Raw genomic sequence first — 22,787 nt, 5'->3', positions numbered from 1 at the left:
GTTGTGTTAATGTAATATCATAGTGGTGTTGTGTTAATGTGATATCATAGTGGGGTTCTGTTAATGTGATATCATAGTGTTGTTGTATTAATGTGATATCATAGTGGTGTTGTGTTAATGTGATATCATAGTGGTGTTGTGTTAATGTGATATCATAGTGGTGTTGTGTTAATGTAATATCATAGTGGTGTTGTGTTAATGTGATATCATAGTGGTGTTGTGTTAATGTGATATCATAGTGGTGTTGTGTTAATGTGATATCATAGTGGTGTTGTGTTAATGTGATATCATAGTGGTGTTGTGTTAATGTGATATCATAGTGGTGTTGTGTTAATGTGATATCATAGTGGCGTTGTGTTAATGTGATATCATAGTGGTGTTGTGTTAATGTGATATCATGGTGTTGTTGTGTTAATGTGATATCATAGTGGTGTTGTGTTAATGTAATATCATAGTGGTGTTGTGTTAATGTAATATCATAGTGGCGTTGTGTTAATGTGATATCATAGTGGCGTTGTGTTAATGTGATATCATAGTGGCGTTGTGTTAATGTGATATCATAGTGGCGTTGTGTTAATGTGATATCATAGTGGCGTTGTGTTAATGTGATATCATAGTGGTCTTGTGTTAATGTGATATCATAGTGGTATTGTGTTAATGTGATATCATAGTGGTGTTGTGTTAATGTGATATCATAGTGGTGTTGTGTTAATGTGATATCATAGTGGTCTTGTGTTAATGTGATATCATAGTGGTGTTGTGTTAATGTGATATCATAGTGGTGTTGTGTTAATGTGATATCATAGTGGTGTTGTGTTAATGTGATATCATAGTGGCGTTGTGTTAATGTGATATCATAGTGGCGTTGTGTTAATGTGATATCATAGTGGCGTTGTGTTAATGTGATATCATAGTGGTGTTGTGTTAATGTGATATCATAGTGGTGTTGTGTTAATGTGATATCATAGTGGTGTGTGTTAATGTGATATCATAGTGGTGTTGTGTTAATGTGATATCATAGTGATGTTGTGTTAATGTGATATCATAGTGGTGTTGTGTTAATGTGATATCATAGTGGTGTTGTGTTAATGTGATATCATAGTGGTGTTGTGTTAATGTGATATCATAGTGGTGTTGTGTTAATGTAATATCATAGTGGTGTTGTGTTAATGTGATATCATAGTGGTGTTGTGTTAATGTAATATCATAGTGGTGTTGTGTTAATGTGATATCATAGTGGTGTTGTGTTAATGTAATATCATAGTGGTGTTGTATTAATGTGATATCATAGTGGTGTTGTGTTAATGTGATATCATAGTGGTGTTGTGTTAATGTAATATCATAGTGATGTTGTGTTAATGTGATATCATAGTGGTGTTGTGTTAATGTGATATCATAGTGGTGTTGTATTAATGTGATATCATAGTGGTATTGTGTTAATGTAATATAATAGTGATGTTGTGTTAAAATAATATCATAGTGGTGTTGTGTTAATGTGATATCATAGTGGTGTTGTATTAATGTGATAGCATAGTGGTGTTGTGTTAATGTGATATCATAGTGGTGTTAATGTGATATCATAGTGGTGTTAATGTGATATCATAGTGGTGTTGTGTTAATGTGATATCATAGTGATGTTGTGTTAATGTGATATCATAGTGGTGTTGTATTAATGTGATATCATAGTGGTGTTGTGTTAATGTGATATCATAGTGGTGTTAATGTGATATCATAGTGGTGTTGTGTTAATGTGATATCATAGTGGTGTTGTGTTAATGTGATATCATAATGGTGTTGTGTTAACGACTTCGGCGATGTCATTTACAAAATAGCCTCCAACACTCTACTCAACAAATTGGATGCAGTCTATCACAGTGCCATCCGTTTTGTCACCAAAGCCCCATATACTACCCACCACTGCTACCTGTATGCTCTCGTTGGCTGACCCTCACTTCATACTCGTCGCCAAACCCACTGGCTCCAGGTCATCTACAAGTCTCTGCTAGGTAAAGCCCCGCCTTATCTCAGCTCACTGGTCACCATAGCAGCACCCACCCGTAGCACGCGCTCCAGCAGGTATATCTCACTGGTCACCCCCAAAGCCAATTCTTCCAGTTCTCTGCTGCCAATGACTGGAACGAACTGCAAAAATCTCTGAAGTTGGAGACTCTTACCTCCCTCACTAGCTTTAAGCACCAGCTGTCAGAGCAGCTCACAGATCACTGCACCTGTACATAGCTCATCTGTAAATAGCCCATCCAATCTACCTCATCCCCATACTGTATTTATTTATCTTGCTCCTTTGCACCCCAGTATCTCTACTTGCACATTCATCTTCTGCACATCCTACCATTCCAGTGTTTAATTGCTTTATTGTAATTACTTCGCCACCATGGCCTATTTATTGCCTTACCTCTCTTATCCTACCTCATTTGAACATGCTGTTTATAGACTTTTTTACTGTATTATTGATTGTATGTTTGTTTATTCCATGTGTAACTCTGTGTTGTTGTATGTGTCGAACTGCTTTGCTTTATCTTGGCCAGGTCGCAGTTGCAAATGAGAACTTGTTCTCAACTAGCCTACCTGGTTATTAAATAAAGGTGGGAAAAAAATATCATAGTGGTGTTGTGTTAATGTGATATCATAGCGTTGTTGTGTTAATGTAATATCATAGTGGTGTTGTGTTAATGTGATATCATAGTGGTGTTGTGTTAATGTGATATCATAGTGGTGTTGTATTAATGTAATATCATAGTGGTGTTGTGTTAATGTGATATCATAGTGGTGTTGTGTTAATGTAATATCATAGTGGTGTTGTGTTAATGTGATATCATAGTGGTGTTGTGTTAATGTGATATCATAGTGGTGTTGTGTTAATGTGATATCATAGTGGTGTTGTGTTAATGTGATATCATAGTGGTGTTGTGTTAATGTGATATCATAGTGGTGTTGTGTTAATGTGATATCATAGTGGTGTTGTGTTAATGTGATATCATAGTGGTGTTGTATTAATGTGATATCATAGTGGTATTGTGTTAATGTAATATCATAGTGATGTTGTGTTAATGTGATATCATAGTGGTGTTGTGTTAATGTGATATCATAGTGGTGTTGTATTAATGTGATATCATAGTGGTATTGTGTTAATGTAATATCATAGTGATGTTGTGTTAAAATAATATCATAGTGGTGTTGTGTTAATGTGATATCATAGTGGTGTTGTATTAATGTGATATCATAGTGGTGTTGTGTTAATGTGATATCATAGTGGTGTTAATGTGATATCATAGTGGTGTTGTGTTAATGTGATATCATAGTGGTGTTGTGTTAATGTGATATCATAGCAGTGTTATGTTAATGTGCTAAGTAATGTCATGACTCTGAGTTACTGAGAGGAATAAAGAAACAGTTGTTTTCAAACGTCCTCCCCCCTTCCTTCAGGTTTCTATTTTGTACAGTATTCTGTTTCAGTAACATGTTAGCTCTACGGTGTTGTGTTGAAGTCATAGCGTGATCCTTGTGTGTTATCTGCTCTCGTGTCATTATAGTATCTGTGTGTTTTATGTAGTGATATGTGTGTTAATAGCATGGTGTGGGTGTGTGCTGTGATAAGGGCCCAGTATTAGTTGAGGAGGGGTCTGCAGTTGTTTAAAAAGTCCTTCCCCTGACGGCCCCATTGTGCCTCAGACGGGGACGGAGGACGGGGGACGGGGGGGGGGGACGGGGGGTCATGCTGGGAGCTCGTTTCTCCTGCCTGTCAGAACTATCTGGGATCCAGCCGGAACTAATCAACTCCTATAGGCCTCGCCATTACCCAGCCTGCACTAGGTCCCAGGCAGTGGGGCTGGGGGGCAGTCCTGTGGGAAAAGAAGGGGGGGGGGGGAGATGACCCCCCCCAACACTCTCACACACACATATACACTCTCTCTGTTCATACACACTCACACACATCTCCCGCCAGCCCGTGCGGCACACACAACACTCCCACTGTTTCACACTGAAGCAATAATAAACACTTGCAATAATATTTTCACAGCAAGCAGCAGCTTGCTTCAGATCAGACCCTAACACAGCTGCATGGTACAGTCCTCTACACACGTTCATACACACACACACACACACACACACACACACACACACACACACACACACACACACACACACACACACACACACACACACACACACACACACACACACACACACACACACACACACACACACACACACACACATGCAGACTCACTTCAAAAACACACACTCCCTTCTTCACACACATGCGTATAGAGACATACCATAACAGTCAATGGGTTACTAGTCTAGTAGATTCTGAAGACAGTTTGAGGTTCATTCAGACCAACTGCAGCCTTGCAGACACACAACATCTTCCTAGAACGGCCTCTATACATAACACCACATAAGGTTAAGAGTTACAAACTTGATGCATCGAAAAACAAGCCCACCAAAGCTGAATTCATTTACAGAGTATGGTCAAACAAACACTATTTAGCTTCATAACAACAAACTAAACCACTCTGGTAAAACAAAGTAAATAATCAACCTCACAGTGGAAACTACATCACAAAGACGAAGACAGTCATAGTTAGTGGCTTTATATGTTGAGAGAAAGAGGGTACATTCCAACACAAGCCTCATACTGTGTGTGTGTGTGTGTGTGTGTGTGTGTGTGTGTGTGTGTGTGTGTGTGTGTGTGTGTGTGTGTGTGTGTGTGTGTGTGTGTGTGTGTGTGTGTGTGTGTGTGTGTGTGTGTGTGTGTGTGTGTGTGTGTGTGTGTGTGTGTGTGTGTGTGTGTGTGTGTGTGTGTGGACAGAGTGGCATATGGATGTTGCCCTCTGGTGGAGGAAAAGTGAAGCTACAAAGTTTAGAGAACTAGCGGCACGCTTCCTGAGACTGAAGGGCACTGGGCTCCAATGCTTCTATAGAAGTCAACAAGGAAAAAGCCATTCCATTCCAAAACCACACCCTGTCAAATAACATTGACAGTACAGTTGGCGTACTGAATCACTTTTCTTTAACTCTCTGTTGCTAGCCTGATCCACGTTCCTCACCGCTGCGCTCTCCTTTCGTCTGTGTAGCGAAACAGAATGTAAGCTCGCAAGATCAATCTGGTACTTTGTTACATAGCTATACATATTCTGAGTAGCCGTCCTTCTATGGGTAGGTGCAAGTCTGGAAGCCTGTCTACAAAAACCTTTGTGAACATTTAAAGCTAAATAAAATCCAAGTGCTTTTAATGTACCTTATCAGACACTCCAGATGTAAGAAACATCTATCTACAATCTGATCCCTAAGGCCACATGTGATGCATCCACACAAGCCAATAGTCTAGAAGTCAACAAGGGGACACAAATATAGCAAAATCAGGTATTTATATCACAAAGACAGAGTGCTTCATCATGAAATATTTTTCATTCCGACCACCAATCTCCACCATTAACCATTACTCTAGCCTGTCAAGTGTCCCTCACAACTTCCCTAGACAATGTGGAAGTCAATCGTGTCAAGCAGTGACTGAGTATGTGTTTGAGCTGGAGTGTGTGTGTGAGAAAGAGAGTGTGTGTTTTCGGGGCTGTGGAGAGGGGGAGACTCCAACCCCCCTTCATTAAGGTGAAGTAGGAGCAGATTGAAATGTGTTAGGAAAACTAAAGCGTGTGCCTGTGCAGTCTCCCCCCTCACATTGGCATTGTGTGTGTGTGTGTGTGTGTGTGTCTGCCTCTTAACTGTGTGTTGTAATGGTTGACTATGTATCTGAGTGTATCAAGCAACTATAAGATTCAGGCCTACTTGTACACATGTAAGCATTTGTGAGCGTCATTGTCTCCATGAAAATGCCACTGTGTCTGTACGTGTGTATGTAAATGTTTATATAGTATACCCTATGTGAGTAGCTATATACAATTTCACCCTACTTCCTATGCATTAGGACAAACTTGTGTACAGTTATGTGGAGAGGTCGGCTGGAGTAGAAGTGGCGAAGGGAGTCTCCCTTGACTGCTTAGAGGCAGATGAAGGAGAGGGTTCCCACAATGTTCCCCAGGTCTCTGGGTGGGGTGGAGGTGGGTGTGAGGGGGGGGGGGGTATAGCAAGCCACTGGGGCAAGGTTAATCCCCATTCATCCCCTCCTCCACTCAGTCGCACAGAACACAATAAGCCCCTCCCGCTCCCCTGGCATCCCCGTGACGACCCTTAACCCTGTGTTTACCGCCGCTGCTCCAGGCCTCTTTATACTGCAGCTCAGTTATTATCTGACCTATTTACTCCTTAAGATATGGAGAGCAATAGTAATGGCGTATTTTTGTAGGCACTAACTCCGCCCGAAAATAAGGTCTGTGGTAAACACAGGCTTAGGAGATCTCAAAACACTGAATATACCAAACATTAAGAACACCTTTCTAATATTGAGTTGCAACTCACCCTTTGCCCTCAGAACAGCCTCAATTCGCCTGGACATGGACCATACAAGGTGTCAAAAGCGTTCCACAGGGATGCTGGCCCATGTTGACTCCAATGCTTCCCACAGTTGTGTCAAGTTGGAAGGATGTCTTTTTGGTGGTGGACCATTGTCGATACACACGGGAAACTGTTGAGCATGAAAAACCCAGCAGCGTTGCAGTTCTTCACTCAAACCGGTGCACCTGGCACCCACAACCATACCCCATTCAAAGGCACTTAAATCTTTCATCTTGCCCATTCACGCTCTGAATGGCACACATACACAATCCGTCGCAATTGACTCAAGGCTTAAAAATCATTCTTTAACCTGTCTCCTCCCCCTTCATCTACACTGATTGAAGTGGATTTAACAAGTGACATCAATAAGGAATTATAGCCTTCACCTGGTCAGTCTATGACATGGAAAAAGCAGGTGTTCTTAATGTTTTGTACACTCAGTGTACGTTTTGTTCTGAGATAATCTTCATCAGCTGACGTCACTTTTATTGAATTTTGAAGCATTTATGTCATCAAAACAAGCACATAATGCACATAAAGGCTTCCTAATTCATGAATGTCATGTTAACTGTCTGATATTATCTCATAGAACAAAACGTATAAGATTTCCTAAATCTGTGTTAACCTCAGACCTTAATTTCAGCGTTGATCAAAAAACACCATTCTTTCCCCATTCATTTTCCCCCATAGGAATGGCTGAACAAACCAGAGGTAACTCATTTAGTCTTTTAGGACTGACTACAAGCTGGCAAGCTCTATTCCCCCTGGCTATTATGGCATAGTCACTGCTCTCTGGAATGGAAACAGCTCCTCTCCTTCCTCCCCACTCGATTCTACTCTCATCCCTAGCCCTGCAACCTCCACACCACAGCATAATTATAGCATAGTGCACACCTGAGATGATAAAATACATATTGTCTGTTGAATTACTAGTTGATACAATGATTTGTGGCTAAAAGATCAAGAAGCAGTTTAAACAGCTATATAATCACTCAACATGTTGGAATACAAAAATACGAATCCTTTGTTACAGTAGCTGTCTGTGTTTTTCTTGGACTGAACATTAAAGAGAGCGGGAAGGCTTTAGAAACTGATCATGGTACTATCATATCATTATACTAATATTTTTGGGGAAATGTGCTTTTGGGGACATTGTAGACTTTCTTGCGTCCTCGAAGTTAGCTAATACGCAGCTGTTACGCTATTAGATTCCACAATATCAATTGCAGCAAATCAACAGTTGCTTTTATTTCCCTCTTTTGTGCCATTGGTTCCAATGAGTCCACAATGTCCCCCAAAGCCCCCCAATAACTATCCCCAAATATTTCCCCAGTGACCTTCATATAGATTTTGTTTTGGTTGTGACACCCCAGTCTGTTGGCAACTTAGTATAATTACAACATCTAGCTGCAATGTAATTATTTTAACGACCCGGGGTTTATAAGCGCGGAAATCTATCCGGCACAGTCGATAGCGCGCCGGACCTCGGGTTAGAAGGTCGTTACATTATGTTCTAGGTGAAACACTACCATCTAGTGGAATAAACCTTTAATGCATGTTGTGAATTATTGAGATGGACTACTTGAATGTGGATGGTCCCCTAAACCTGCTTTCTGGCGACTTAAAGGAGCTGCGACAGAGGTCAAGGTGGCTAATGTACAGTAATAATCCTACCTTCAGCTTGCCCTGAAGGCCCGCTGCATGTGTCTGTGCTTCCTGCACCCTGCCCTACTTTTGGGGAAGTTCTCTGGATGGGCAGAGGCCAGCAGCTTGTGAGATCTGTTTCCTGAGATGCTTCCTGCTTTTCTGTGGAGTCATCTCATCTGTTCAAGACAAGGACATGCACTCTTCCCAGCGAGAGCGTAGAGAAATTGACACACATGCAAAAACAAAATCGGCCCGTGCAAACTACCTTGCAAAAGTTGGAGTCAGAGTTGACATGTACTCACAAATTATGTAATTGGTTGTAGCTATTAATGTCAGCATTTCGTGAGAATCAAACCTTCTCACGACAACCGCGAGTCCATCTTCTTTGGCATAAAAAAAAATATATATCTTCTTTGGCATCGCCTCGTTGCTGGGCAACCCTGGTAGAGGGACTGTCTAATGGCAAAGCATGTTGGGTACCGTAGTCCTCTAACCCTGCTGAGCGCGGCAACTTCTTCGATACGCCACACATTCAGGTAGGATAATTTACTCGTTTCATTAAGTTTACTAGTGTATATTAGTTTAGAACCAAATTATTATAGTCAGTGTTGTCATGTTTGAGGATGTCGTTTTTGGGGGGGGGAAAGGGCAAAAGGCAGACATTCTGCTGTCAGAAATATGCTCATAGGCTAAACCAGGAAGTTGACTGAAAGAAGGCTAGCGTTACAAGTTCCAGATGTACCTGTGATTTAAATGTAGAATTCACAATTAAAAAGTTTGCTAAATAAAAAACTATCTAAATTAAATGTTTTCTTTGCCAGGCTGCCTGCAATGGATCAGTATACATGGTGATGGAATTCCCCACAACGTCAGACCTAGGTAGAGGGTGTGTTCCCTTGTCCATGCACACCGGTGTAGTTTGAAACACACACTGTCCCGCAATTTAACTACCAATCTGCTTGAATAACTGCTAAGATGAAGTAATGTTTGTTCCAATCCTTCTTGACAGAAGACCCAGGCCCAGTGGGGCCTCCGGGGAGGCAGAAGCAGCCAGTGAAGTCCCACCTGCTGGCCTCCAGAGAGCTCCTGGTGGCCTCCCTGTATAACCTGGCTCCCCTGCTGGACAGGACCCTGGCATCCGGCCTGCTCTCCCAGGAGAACTACTTTGAGGTGAGGGCAGAGAGGACCCCTCAGGGCCGAGCCCGCAGGCTGCTGGAGGTTGTCCAGGCTGAGATGGACGAGGCTGGGGCCAGAGGATTCATGGAGTGCCTCGGGAGATGCAAGCAGCACTACCCGCGCCTCCGAGCCTGGCTCAGAACTGATGCAGGTATGGAAGGACAAGTGTGTGAACACATGAATGTGTATGAATATAGTTACCAAATTTCAACTTCCACATGCAAACTTGAGTCTTAAGACGATATTTGATGTCTTTTGTTTCCCCCACAGATATTCAGCGTGGACCCACAGGTATGGTAATGCAGAGGACCTCTTTCTGAAAGGATCAGACTGTTGGTATGCATAGGTGTTTTACTCATCTGGCATTGGTCATCTCCTATCTGATTCAGTGTTGTGTTGTATTGTTTGGCTTCCCCAGAGCGTCAGCTGCAGGCCCAGCTCAGTGTCCTGTGTGGCCGGTTGGGGTTCTCTGTCCTGCCAGTCTCCCTGGAGCTGTTCTCTAATGGCACCCTAACTCAGTTTGAACTGGACCAGGTCCAGGCAGCGCCCACATCTTACCAGCAGACCCACCAGCTCCTGTCCGTCTGTCTGTCCAAGGGAGAGAGGGCCTGCTGTAGCTTCTACCAGGCACTGGGCAGCGAAGACCCACAGCTGGCCTCAGACATCAGTGGTGACTTGTTATTAACTTGTTATAACAAGTTTATTACTTTTTAATTCTGTCTCGTGTTTTGTGTCTGTATTTCAGTCAGTGGGCTGGTAGAGGCTCTGCCTGATATCTCTGTGGTCAGTGGTCATGAAGTTTATATCACCTCTGTGGCAGTGGAGGATCCTGGGGTGTGTAGTACTCCTGTGGAAGTGAAGGATGATGAGTTATGTAGTACTCATACAGCAGTTGAGACCAGACAGCCTGATGGGGAAGGTCTGTCTCTCCCAGACACCCACATACTCTCAGGTAAAGGTCACACCAGTTAACTACCATTATAACACAAGCAGATCAGAAGCAGAAGATAGATTCAGATTGAAAATAAAATAAACAATTGACAGTGACAACCTGTGTCACCTCCTCCTCCCTCTCAGATGTGCTCCAGCAGGTGCTGTCCCTGCTGGCCGTGGCTCCAGGTGAGGGGGCCAGGCTGAATGTGTGTGAGCTGGGGGTGGCAGTGGGTCTGCCCAGGAGGACCGTCAGAGAGTGCCTGTTGGAGGAGGTGGAGGTGGGGGACATCGTTCAGCTCAGGGCCCTGGTCACCCTCTTCCTCAGTAAGACCCAGGATGCCTCTAGGCTGCTAAACAGGGTGGCAGAGTGCACAGCACACCGTAGGTCTCACTACTTATTTGTCTATTTGTATCAGGTACATCTCTAGCTACCTATCAGTAACTGTTTTGTTGCTTTTAGGGGTGCTGCTCTCTGAGAGGGGATGTATGTTACTGAAGCTGCTGCCTGTGGTTGAGGCCTTTCTCCGCACTGGGGACCACCACCACCTGCAAGCTGGGGACCACCTCTGCACTGGGGACCACCACCACCTGCAAGCTAGGGACCACCTCCGCACTGGGGACCACCACCACCTGCGAGCTGGGGACCATCTCCACACTGGGGACCACCACCACCTGCGAGCTGGGGACCATCTCCACACTGAGGATCACATAGACAAAGTGTGGAACATCTTTAGCTTGGTCCTGTGGGACAGCATGGCAGAGGCTCTGGAGGATCCTGGGGCTGCAGTGGAATCATTGTGGGAACCTAGGGATGCTGTCCGTCTGTTACGAGACAGTGAGAGAGTGGAGACAGAGCTTCTCCAGGAGTTGGAGGAGTGCTGGGCAGACGGGGGAACTGAGAGCCTGTTACAGAGTGTTACAGTACTAGCTCAGTTGCTACGTGACCTCCACCCTCTTCAGGACAGTCTGTGCCTCTCCACTCCTGAAGAGGGGGCTGTGTACCCCTGCCGCTCTCGCAGACTCCATAGAGTCACCCGTTTCCAGGGCCTGCCTGCACGGGTCATCCGCAAAGCACTGGGACACGGAGCTCCCTCCACACACCCAGTCTCAGCTGGTCTCCCCATCCAGTACAGAGATCTCTGCCTCTGCATCACACGTCTGCTGGACAGGGTGCACCCACAAGAAAGCACTACCTCCATAGATCTCTCCCAGGCTCCTATTGCTACCATCACCCAGCACATCTGCTCAACCCTGGCCCGGCCGGCGTTCGGCCCCCAGAGCTTCGATGCTGGGGTGAGACACAGGGTTCTGTCTGTGGTAAAGTATGACCCGGTCAGGTGGAGCCTGCTTAACTTACAGGAGCTGCATAAAGACACTCTGTTGGGTCTGGAGAGCTACCTGAAGCCAGGGGAGCATCACAGCTTCCAGCTTGTCCCAGAGAAAGTACAGATCTTCGGAGGGCCAGAGATACGCTGGGGAGAAAGGGTCAGGGGCCCAGTCGCCATCGACAACGGGATAGAGGAAGTCCTCCAATTTGTCACCTCCGAGCCAGCCTCGTTTCTTATCAGTGTTAGTTGCCGTGGCTATGACAGGGGCCAGTACTTTGAGGTACGCGAGCCGCAGTGTGTGCGTGTGTCTGGACTGCAGGAGCAGGGGGTGGGAGAGGTGCAGGGTTTAGGGGGGACAGTGTTGGTTTTGGCAGTAGAGGGCGAGACAGTGTGGATGAGAGAGGAGAGGCATTGGAGGGAGAGCGGGACAGAGCTGGAGCAGGTGTCTCAGAGACACTCTGCCACACTACAGGACGGGGGCTGCTGTTTCAGGGTCACGACCCCAGGGACACGTTGCCAGGTCAAGTTCATCTACAAGACAGGGAGGATCTCTGCTGTGGCCGAGAGGGACTGTGAAGTTTTCTAAAACCCTATTCGCACGGGACTAGTATTATTATAGAACGTAGGTTATGTAATTATTGCCCCAGCATGTCCGTTTTACCCCACGGGATTAGTCTTACCAAACTGCCCTGTAAATGTAAATTTTTTCTCAGCTTATGACTGAAGCCTGGAGGCTCTACTATTGGCATGATGGTCTTCAGTTCAGAGAAAGTCATAATAATAATGCATATCAGTAAGAACCATGAACTGTAACCTACGCAGACACTTAATTACCTGACGGATCTGGCAATTTATATTTTCATCGGCACAGTATCATCCACTTCATCTTTTCAAAGAGAAGTATGACTCTAGGAAAGTTGATTTGTGAAGAAAGAAAACTGTTCATTCATCTGTAGGCTACGTGCATAGCACTTACTTTTACGCATCAATTTGTTCCCAAATTCTTACCCAAACTGTGTACAGCACCTGTTCAACTCTGTAATATACCTCAAAACACACGGATGATGATTCACACGGGATAAGTATTATCAGAGGACCTGGGAGTTTGCCAAAAAACAGTAGATTTTTAGGGGCTGGGATAACAACCTTCCAAGTAAAAATGACTGACATGGCAGATTCGGACAGGACTAAAATGACAGATGTGGTGATTTGTACATTACCTGAGTTCCCCCAGTAAAACCGATTCGGACAGGACTAAAATGACAGATGTGGTCATTTGTACATTACCTGAGTTCCCCCAGTAAAACTAATCCCATCCGAAATGGGCTTAAATCTCACTTGGTGGGATTTAATACCAGAAACAACAAACTGGTATTCAGGCATAGATTATAGCACCCACATGATTGAAAAAGGTTCTTCAGAACCAGAAAGCGGTCTTCACATGTACAGCATGATGAGGTGTGGTGGACCCCAATGTTATTAAACCCAGCTAAACTCAGCTACAATCCTTGTTCAGTTATTTATCTATTTACCTATACAGCAGCATTATATTTTCTATTTTTGTCCAACAATGCACAGTACCTTAGCTGATATAGTTCAATCATAATGTAATTAAAAAATAAAATAGAAACCTTGCACCCGACTTTTCCTACTAGCACCGACTTCGCTGATAACTGTGTAAAATGTACTTAAGACTGTGATATGTGGCCTAGCTACAGTTGAAGTCAGGAAGTTTACATACACCTTAGCCAAATACATTTAAACTCAGTTTTTCACAATTCCTGACATTTAATCCTAGTAAAGATTCCCTGTTTTAGGTCAGTTAGGATCACCACTTTATTTTAAGAATGTGAAATGTCAGAATAATAGTAGAGAGAATGATTTCTTTCAGCTTTTATTTCTTTCATCACATTCCCAGTGGGTCAGACGTTTACATACACTCAAATTAGTATTTGGTAGCATTGCCTTTAAATTCTTTAACTTGGGTCAAACGTTTCGGGTAGCCTTCCACAAGCTTCCCACAATAAGTTGGGTGAATTTTGGCCCATTCCTCCTGACAGAGCTGGTGTAACTGAGTCAGGTTTGTAGGCCTTGTTGCTCGCACACACTTTTTCAGTTCTGCCCACAAATTGTCTATAGGATTGAGGTCAGGGCTTTGTGATGGCCACTCCAATACCTTGACCTTGTTGTCCTTAAGACATTTTGCCACAACTTTGGAAGTATGCTTGGGGTCATTGTCCATTTGCGACCAAGCTTTAACTTCCTGACTGATGTCTTGAGATGTTGCTTCAATATATCCACATAATTTTCCTCCCTCATGATGCCATGTATTTTGTGAAGTGCACCAGTCCCTCCTTCAGCAAAGCAACCCCACAACATGATGCTGCCACCCCCGTGCTTCACGGTTGGGATGGTGTTCTTTGGCATGCAAGCATCCCCCTTTTTCCTCCAAACATAACGATGGTCATTATGGCCAAATAGTTTTAATTTTGTTTCATCAGACAGGAGGACATCTCTCCAAAAAGTACGATCTTTGTCCCCATGTGCAGTTGCAAACCGTAGTCTGGCTTTTTTATTGCGGTTTTGAAGCAGTGGCTTCTTCCTTGCTGAGTTGTTCCAGGTTATGTCGATATAGGACTCGTTTTACTGTGGATATAGATACCTTTGTACCTGTTTCCTCCAGCATCTTCACAAGGTCCTTTGCTGTTGTTCTGGGATTGATTTGCACTTTTCGCACCAAAGTACGTTCATCTCTAGGAGACGGAACGCGTCTCCTTCCTGAGTGATATGACGGCTGCGTGGTCCCATGGTGTTTATACTTGCGTACTATTGTTGTACTTGCGTACTATTGTTTGTACAGATGAACGTGGTACCTTCAGGCGTTTGGAAAGTGCTCCCAAGGATGAACCAGACTTGTGGTCTGTCTACAATTCTTTTTCTGAGATCTTGGCTGATTTCTTTTGTTTTTCCCATGATGTCAAGCAAGAGGCACTGAGTTTGAAGGTAGGCCTTGAAAACCATCCACAAGTACACATCCAATTGACACGTCCAAGTGTTGTCAATTAGCCTATCAGAAGCTTCTAAAGCCATGACATAATTTCCTGGAATTTTCCAAGCTGTTTAAAGGCAGTCAACTTAGTGTATGTAAACTTCTGACCCACTGGAGTTGTGATACAGTGAATTATAAGTGAAATAATCTGTAAACAATTGTTGGAAAAATTACTTGTGTCATGCACAAAGTAGATATCCTAACCGACTTGCCAAAACTATAGTTTGTTCACAAGACATTTGTGGAGTGGTTGAAAAATTTGTTTTAATGACTCCAACCTGAGTGTATGTAAACTTCCCACTTCAACTGTATCTTAAGATGAATACACTGACTTATTCACTCTGGATAAGAGCGTCTGTTAAATTACAAAAACATAAATGTAATCATATTCATACACCAGTCATTTAAAAAGCCTTTTTATACAGTGCTATTAAACTATATTGAAACTGGCCTCAAGCGAAGTTGTGCTGTGTTATTGTGTGTATACAATGAGATAGAAAATGATGTCTGCACCAGCAACACAACCAGTTATCAAAAGTTTTAATTCACAAACATAATAAAATTGCATAGGTAAAAACTGGGTACAAAAACAAACATTTTAACTCTAAAGTGACCTCTAGTAAAAGTTATAAAAGTTGCAGGGAGTTTCTGTTTTCAGTTCTTAACTTGTTCATCTTACATGTGTGGACAACGCAAACCAGCCTTCTCCTTTCAGCTTGTCCACCTGTACTGGACAAAAGGGAAAATTGTATGATCATCCTTAAAAAAAGACTAAACATTCCACAAATAGGATGAACCAGTGTGTGTGTGTGTGTGTGTACCGGAGTCCTGCTGCCTCTGGACTGTCCTCCAAGGCTTTGTGGAGAGACCCCACCAGCAGACCTGAAACACACAGGACCTCCTCAGTCAAGATGACCATCATTCCCCTGACCTCTGATCCCTTCATCCACATCACCTGCCGAGTCGGTTAGAATGAAATGTCCTAGTCACAGATCTAGTCAGTGTTGTATTGTCCCGTTTACGGTCCTCCCTAATGGTTACAGTTCTTATTTCAGACTCACCGTCTACTACCTCCACTGACCAGGGGGGAGGGGTCCTGTTCAGGCAGCAGCATGGACGACTCTGGGCTCAGTCCTGCTGCTGAGAGGGAGAACGTAGCAATGTAATGAATACTGTGTGGAGATGGTTACAACACACACACCCCTTGTCTCACACACACAGCTGCCTTACCTGACAGTGGAGGTATGGGGGAGACAGAGGGGGAGACTCTGGCTGAGGAGGAGCTTTGTCTCTGTTGTTCTATAAGCTCCAGCAGTCTGCTCCTGGCTGCTGCACTCTGCCTGTTGAGCTCTAGGAGACGCTGTTCCACACTGCTCTCACAGCCTTTGCCCTCACTAACCACAGACTGTAGGAGACAGAAACAGCAGGTACTTCACATGTCATTCATGCAAAACTTGATTGAAGACACCAGTATGTTCACCTCATGGAATGTTTATCATGCCATACTGTACAGTACTCAAGAGACCTGAAATCTGGACAGTGAGTGCTCTGTTAGATGTGACCTCACCTGCTGTGTTTGCTGCTCTCCACCACAGAACCATGTCCCCCTCTCTCTCCCTGCCTCACGCTGGGGTGTTGTTCTGCCTGTACTGCTGGGAGCGAAGCCTCTCTTCTCCATGCCCTGTTGGGGAGTCAGTCTCCCTGTACTGCTGGAGACAGACTCCCTGCCTGAACTCTGACCTTCACAAATCTCTGACCCGGAGGGAGGAGTAGCGGGGTGGAACTGCCCCAGCTGATTCCGTATGAGAGCGTTCTGACGGGTCAGCTCGGCAATCTGAGACAGCATGGCACCCTGGGACGGATCGCAGAGGAGAGGGGGGGGGTCTGGGGTGGCAGCTGGAGGGGGTGTAGGGGCAGGGCGGGGCAGGCTGGAGCGATTAGGGACGGAGCTGATGGTCTGGAGGTCGTCACAGGAGCCCCGGGTCGCAGGGAGAGAGGGAAGGTGGTGGAGAGACAGGGAGCGAACAGCTGGAGAGAGAGGAGAGCAACATGACAGAATGAAAACATGAAGAAAGAGAGCAGAGTAGAGCCAAATAGACAACCCAGAAAGAGAGACACCTGTTACCTGAAGTGTGACCGTGTGGCCGGTTGTCTCTCTGACGTGGTGGAGAGAGCAGCACAGCAGGGTTGAGAGTGAGACCAGTCTGATTCTGTTCATAGGAGGGTACAGGAGCATCTGCATCATAGGACGGTGCCCACTCACTGCCTGCATAGGGACACAACTCTTTACCAATACTCATAACACATTGAGGAAAAGTATAGTGAACCGTGTGTGTGTGTACTGACCTGTAGCTATGCTGCCAGTCTCTTGGGGCTCATAGTCCCCGTCTCCTCCTAGTACCCCCAATCCCCCCAGAACCAGCACCACTGTGTCCAGCCTCTGTTCCAGATCACACGCTCGCTGCTGCAGACCTGCCTGGAGGGAAATCACTATTAGAGATCTCTTCATCGCACATAATGATATGAAGAAACATGAATGGGCCTTGGAAGCCATTCTTAAGGTAGAAGTGATATAGAGAGATACTGTGTGTGTGATGTCTATTCTGACCTGCAGGGCGGCGCTCTCCTCTCTCAGGGTCAGGGTCTCTGCGGTGAGGGCGTCTATCAGCCCTCTCTGCTCCTTCACCTCCTCCTCCAGCCTCCTCCTCTCCTTTCCCTCCCTCTGAGCCTCCTCCTCTCTCTGACCCACAGGGGACGGAGTTATCATTCATACTGGCATAACAGAACATAGACACAGAGAACCAGTCGAATAGTCGTTAGGCATACCTGTCTGAGTAGTCTAGCCAGGCGGCCCAGTGTAGACACCAGAGCCACAGAGAAACCTGTGAGGCCGTGTGTGCTGTGCTTTGGCCCCGTCGTCCCCTCTCCTTCCCCTGCTCCTGGGGCTCTGGGAGACTCCTCTGGCTCAAGGCCATCCAGCTCTGTCTCCACCTGACCCAGCAGGCCCTGCAGCAGCCCCAGGCTGGACTGGTTCCCACTCAGAGAGCTGAGGGTAGAGCCATCCAGACCTGACTCAGTACTGCGCCCCCTACTGGCTTTCGAGGACCGGCTCTTCCTGCCTACACAGAAACAGACACGTAGGAGAAACATGTTAACATATGCCTTTATGAACCAATTACTGCACTACTCTGCATTCATGTGCACTAATTCAGTCAACTTCAAACAATAGTACCTGATGAATTGACTGTTGTTGTGATGCACTATGAGTCGTACCTGAGCGGGTGAGAGGAGGGTCTGGGTTCAGGACCTGAGTGACCAGGGTGAAATGCTCCTCAGGTTCAGGCTGGGGTTGGGGCTGTCTGGACCGCAACCGCTGGACTTTTACTGTGGCGTTTAGAGCTGGAGAGAGAGGATGAAGAAAGAGGGGAAGAGAAGAGAGAGAAGGAGGGTGAGAGAGCAAGAGAGAGATTTTTTATTTCACCTTTATTTAACCAGGTAGGTAAGTTCTCATTTACAATTGCGACCTGGCCAAGATAAAGCAAAGTAGTTCGACACATACAACAACACAGAGTTACACATGGAGTAAAACAAACAAACAGTCAATAATAGAGTTTAAGGGGTAAGAGTTGATGTATAGTACAGCACATTATCCATCCTTTTTCCCAGTTAAACAATCTGTCCTCTTACCTGCTTGTACTTGGGTTCCCCCTGAGGCACTGGGAGTCTGAGGGGGGCTGTCTCCTCCTGCCCCCTGGAGGTTGGAGATACACTGGGGTCTTTGCTGCTTCCCTCCTCTAGTACAAGGCTTGGCTTTCACTTTCCGGGTATACACCTTGTAACTGACAACAGAAAAGAATGTGAGCTTATGATAGAGCACATTACAACAGATAAGGGAAAGGGGGATACCTCGTCAGTTGTACAACTGAATGCATTCAACCGAAAAGTGTCTTCCGCATTTAACTCAACCCCTCTGAATCAGAGAGGTGTGGGGGGCTGCTATCTGGCAAATAATCATTTGTAATGGGTGTGTGTGGGCATTGGTAAGTGTTTGGCAGAATGTCAGCGTTGTTACCTGGTATCCATGTTGGAGTTGAAACTGACAGAGGCAGAATGGCCAGTTTCTTCATCACTATGGTCTTCAACAGAGTCCTCCAGCTCATTCAGAGCCTGAAATAAAAAATAAATATGTTAAGAAATGGAAAAAGACACACAAAGAGAGCGAGAGAGTAGTACCTGTGGGTCCATCATGGACTGGCTGAGGAGGGAGAGCTGTGTTGGGGCCTCTGGTTTCTGCAGGACAGGCAGGTCTGAGTCAGAGCCACAGTCTGGAGCCATGGTAACACTGGGGAACCCTGAGAAAAATAAAGAATACAAATCACTCACAACAACACTTTAGGGCTTCCGTTAACCGGTCAGTAATAACCAGCTTTAAGACAATAAAAAAAATTGAAAAGCTGATTGACCAGGAGAAAAATAAAAATCCCATTGTGAAATAATGCCTATTAGGCTAATTGATGGAAATACCAGTCGATGTAAATACATTTGACCGGTCATACTTACCGGTTTAAAGGTGCATTTGCATAATTTTGTGGAATTAAATTGACACGTGTATACTCGTTAGGTATGTTATTTATTACATGCGTACAGCGTACAGATACAGAGCCTTTGAGCAGAAAACATGTCCGACAGCAGGAGAGCTGCTTCTACAGCTTCTCAAACAGCTGTTTCGTTGCTGCTAGACTGAAACCTGCCTTTATAGGCACAATCATTGCACAACAATTCTAAATGCAATCGTGTGTTAAAAACAGTTTTGATGGCCACGATTAAAAATAACTAGTTTTTGTATTCTTCAACTGGTAATTGAAGTGCGCTTTGGCTTCATCAGTGCATCACACACCACTTTGCAATGAAATGGAGGCAGTATGCATTTTGAAAACAAACGTAATTATTTGAATCGTGAACGTTTTGCTACATATGAGGTATGTCTAACCTTGCTTCAAAGCAGCCTAGCCAAAATCCCACCACATCTGTAGAGGCAATTATTTTATTAAGACTTCCATATGCCATTGAAACCAGTAGCCTATTTCTCTCATGTTCTATTGGTTTTCAAATCAAGTTTTTTTTTTACATTGTCCAGTAGCCAAAGGCACAATACTAGTCATATTAACAACCCATGCTGGTTGTTGCATCTTTAGATCTCCCCTCTTTCTACATTTCTAATGGATATTTCCATCTGTCACATGAAACGGCTCACATGTGCAGTGCGCTTTTGACAACGGTGTTTTCCCGCAAATTGCATTATGGAACGAACATTTGTGCGTAGCCTCCTGCCTTGTGTGCATTGTTTATAATGTGAAGAAATAATAGTTGATCAACATTTTAAGCGAAACGTTCTGATCTATTGCATCAGACTCATTGCTTTTGACAGTTTTGTTATGTAGTCTAGGCCTACTGGTTGAATTTGGGATCTATCATCCCACAACTGTCCCAGAGTGTTTGGTGTAGGCTCTCTGTTTCTCCACAAGCTGACCAATAGAATAGGTCAGCTTTTCTACTATGGGGGATAGTAGATTGACAAAGGCTTGTGATTTTGCTATTCGTTACTCGTCTTGTTGGCTGAGAAAAAGTAAATGTGGACACTTATTCTAAAATCTTCAAAGTGCGCATTGGAATTTGGTAAGGATGCACGTAGTTCCATCCTCGAGTTGCATGTTAATATGAATTACCATAATCTAAATGTGTTTTCTGTCATTCGGAGTAACGCGGGTGGACGCCCTAATCAAGTTATGGGTCCGGTAAATTAAAATGCTACCGGTCAAATGTCCGGTGCTACAACAGAAACCCTGTAAGATGCATAGAGAACATTCAAACACAGACATACAATAACCAACACATGATCAAAACATATTGAAAAGCCATTCATTAATCCATAGCAGGATAAGAGCAGTATCATACCGGTCTGCCTGCGAGGTGCGTCGCCAAACAAGTCCTTGACCACAGCCATGGCTCTGTCTGACCGGGCCAGAACGTCCTGCAGTTGAAACTGATCTGAGAACACCTACAGCACAATGAGATAACAAGCCTTCAGTGTGAAGACAAAGGTTTAATCTGCAGTTATGTAATATAAACAACATTCAAGCAACATCTGTGGGGAATCAAGGGGATGTAAGTGATCACTGAGTTGCGAGCTGACTTGAGTTCAAAGCAGTTTTATATCAAATTAGATTTACGTGAGATACCCCTATGATCTGCGCATGAGGTCTGTCTATACTCCTCACCTCTCTGATGATGTTGAGGCTGGCGCGGTCTAGCGGAGCTGGGCTACCAGGGAGGCCCTTCTTCCTCCTGTGTCTCAGACCTCTCTCTCTCAGCTCCCACTGGGCCACCATTCGGTTCTGGGACCGGTGCATCTCATGACGACGACTCTGAGGAGGAAGAGAGATGAGGAGGCATACTGACCTAGGATAACTAACAACATCACAAAATAAGAGAGAGAAAACAAGAGCATGTCTCTCTTACCAGCTCCTCCGGTGAAGCCTTGTGTACAGAGAGGTCATGGACGGTGCTCTGAAATTAGCAGAAGATGGTAGTCATCATAATTTCATAAATCTATCTCTTCATTCTTCCCTGGTGGCAAAGTTGATTCCATGACAGTGACAGCAACTACAAGCACACTCACCACCCACTCTCTCTTCGGGGCATTGGCCTTCTTGGGACGCACAGCGGGTCGTTTTCCTTGACCGTGCTGTAAGCGGCCCACCCTCGTAAACGACATCTGGGAAGAAAACGATAACTAGCTGGAAAATGTCTGATTAGCTGGCTAACGTTAGCCTACCTAGCTATGTTGTTTGCCAGATTAGAGTTTTTCAATGAAAGTCATGCGCAAGCTACTCTTAAACTAGGTCGTTTTAGCTTGCAGCTTGCTGGCAAACTAGGTTATTAACTGTAGCAAAGTGTTTAGTTAGTTTGCTGTATTCATTGTTTACTTTCCGTTGTGGAGTGGCGCTGTGTTCAACAGTTGTTGCGAGCTTCTGGGTTAAATGTGTAACTTCCTAGTTACCAATAAAAGCACACCACAGATAGAACAATGAGACAGATATTTCACTGATTTTATAAATGTGAAGCATCCGCTTGCCGTTTCCACTCACTACCAAATATGGTAGTGAAAGGAAGCTCACTGGAAGCCCACTGGGAGAGGATGGATCGAGATGGATTTTTGCCGACATTCTGCAAATGTTCTCATCGATGAAATATTTGATCTCAATACAATTTTCTGTTCCCAAAACTACAATATGATATGAACAGAGTGGACTAAGTTTAGTAGAATTTGCCCTTTGCAAACTTTTTAAAACATTGCGTTGTTTAGAAGGTGCGCAAAGCCGAATTGAGTTATTACACACGCGTACTTCACAAAGTAGGCGTTCCCTAACGGAAATATGCAGATGTGCTAAAACAACCAAATAGGATCTCGCTAGTTCGTGCTTGGCTCTGCCCACTTCCTTGCTTGTTCTGCCACTATGACGAATTTGTTCCCCATTGTAAACGACTGGCTGTTGTCTATCTTGGTTAAGTTATAAAACATCTTTGAGGAGCTCTTTGGCAGTAGAGCATAATGGGAAATGTAGTCTTCAACAGCTACAAGCACGCACACAGAGTTGTTTTGCAAGAGACGTAGATGTAGCAAGAAAAAGCTTGAGATAGGGCTAAACGCTATAGAAAAATGACTTGAAACATTGGTCCACTCTTCATCACGTTCAAAATATAAAATGACAACAATGTATAGTATTTGCATAATCAGTAATGGGAAAAACACAAGTGGTTCTATGGATTTGTGCTAATACGTATGACCCCCAGGTGGCAATGTCATCTTACAAATTATTTTCAGCTCCCATATGACAGAACAGACAGTGGACCTACTCACATTGAACATCGAACAACATAATCAGGACAAAGATGTAATGTAGCCTAAAATAAAATAAAAAGTAGGTAGTTAACCTAATATATTAGTTAGTATTCACCATAGAGATCCTATTAATTTCATATTAGTATTCTAATTCCTAATTATATGGTATTCACTCGAGAGGGTCAATTCACATCCGTGTGAGAGAATTCGTCCTGGCCAAAGTCCTGGCCAAAGTTTGTATGCACAAAAGTCAATTTAATGTGATAATGTACGAGTG

At 44.3% G+C, this 22,787-nt stretch overlaps 2 protein-coding genes across 6 annotated transcripts; one reads left to right on the top strand and one right to left on the bottom strand.

Moving 5' to 3' along the window:
- Nucleotides 1–8,321: 8,321 nt before the first annotated feature.
- On the top strand, nt 8,322–15,063 carry LOC139583461 (uncharacterized). 4 transcript variants are annotated; one of them, XM_071414578.1, is made up of 8 exons: nt 8,322–8,657; nt 8,943–9,000; nt 9,134–9,448; nt 9,568–9,588; nt 9,716–9,967; nt 10,118–10,249; nt 10,375–10,611; nt 10,691–15,063. In XM_071414578.1, the coding sequence occupies exons 2-8, from the start codon at nt 8,967–8,969 to the stop codon at nt 12,142–12,144; spliced, it is 2,445 nt and encodes an 814-aa protein (XP_071270679.1). In that variant the 5' UTR covers nt 8,322–8,657; nt 8,943–8,966; the 3' UTR covers nt 12,145–15,063. The 4 variants fall into 4 exon arrangements, with proteins under 4 accessions (XP_071270679.1, XP_071270678.1, XP_071270681.1 ...); XM_071414577.1 differs by having other exon boundaries at nt 8,323–8,657; nt 9,131–9,448; XM_071414580.1 differs by having other exon boundaries at nt 8,325–8,657; nt 8,943–9,007.
- Nucleotides 15,064–15,130: 67 nt separating this feature from the next.
- Nucleotides 15,131–21,678, bottom strand: spice1 (spindle and centriole associated protein 1). 2 transcript variants are annotated; one of them, XM_071414583.1, is made up of 17 exons: nt 21,287–21,678; nt 21,127–21,174; nt 20,886–21,032; nt 20,563–20,665; nt 18,841–18,959; nt 18,680–18,774; nt 18,295–18,446; nt 17,881–18,006; nt 17,434–17,726; nt 17,216–17,347; nt 16,954–17,083; nt 16,733–16,873; nt 16,175–16,635; nt 15,838–16,012; nt 15,669–15,744; nt 15,429–15,489; nt 15,131–15,331 (listed from the first exon to the last, which is right to left on the bottom strand). In XM_071414583.1, exons 1-17 carry the CDS (start codon nt 21,380–21,382, stop codon nt 15,278–15,280), a joined length of 2,409 nt encoding a protein of 802 aa, XP_071270684.1. In that variant the 5' UTR covers nt 21,383–21,678; the 3' UTR covers nt 15,131–15,277. The 2 variants fall into 2 exon arrangements, with proteins under 2 accessions (XP_071270684.1, XP_071270683.1); XM_071414582.1 differs by having other exon boundaries at nt 15,669–15,747; nt 21,287–21,677.
- Nucleotides 21,679–22,787: the final 1,109 nt, after the last annotated feature.

Source organism: Salvelinus alpinus, chromosome 8 (genome assembly GCF_045679555.1).
Source record: "Salvelinus alpinus chromosome 8, SLU_Salpinus.1, whole genome shotgun sequence".
Classification (NCBI taxonomy): domain Eukaryota; kingdom Metazoa; phylum Chordata; class Actinopteri; order Salmoniformes; family Salmonidae; genus Salvelinus; species Salvelinus alpinus.
The sequence above is the reverse complement of the archived record's forward strand: the minus strand, read 5'-3'. Positions and strand labels throughout refer to the sequence as shown.

What these genes read in the sequence shown, in the direction of transcription:
- LOC139583461 (XM_071414577.1), top strand. Translation starts at nt 8,967, where the DNA reads ATGGTGATGGAATTCCCCACAACGTCAGACCTAG. An exon ending in TATTCAGCGTGGACCCACAG is followed by an intron (nt 9,589 to 9,715) that starts GTATGGTAATGC and finishes TGGCTTCCCCAG; the next exon opens with AGCGTCAGCTGCAGGCCCAG. An exon ending in GGCAGAGTGCACAGCACACC is followed by an intron (nt 10,612 to 10,690) that starts GTAGGTCTCACT and finishes TGTTGCTTTTAG; the next exon opens with GGGTGCTGCTCTCTGAGAGG.
- spice1 (XM_071414582.1), bottom strand. Translation starts at nt 21,382, where the DNA reads ATGTCGTTTACGAGGGTGGGCCGCTTACAGCACGGTCAAGGAAAACGA. An exon ending in CCCTCCTCTCACCCGCTCAG is followed by an intron (nt 17,727 to 17,880) that starts GTACGACTCATA and finishes GTTTCTGTGTAG; the next exon opens with GCAGGAAGAGCCGGTCCTCG. An exon ending in GCCACACGGTCACACTTCAG is followed by an intron (nt 16,636 to 16,732) that starts GTAACAGGTGTC and finishes CTCTCTCTCCAG; the next exon opens with CTGTTCGCTCCCTGTCTCTC.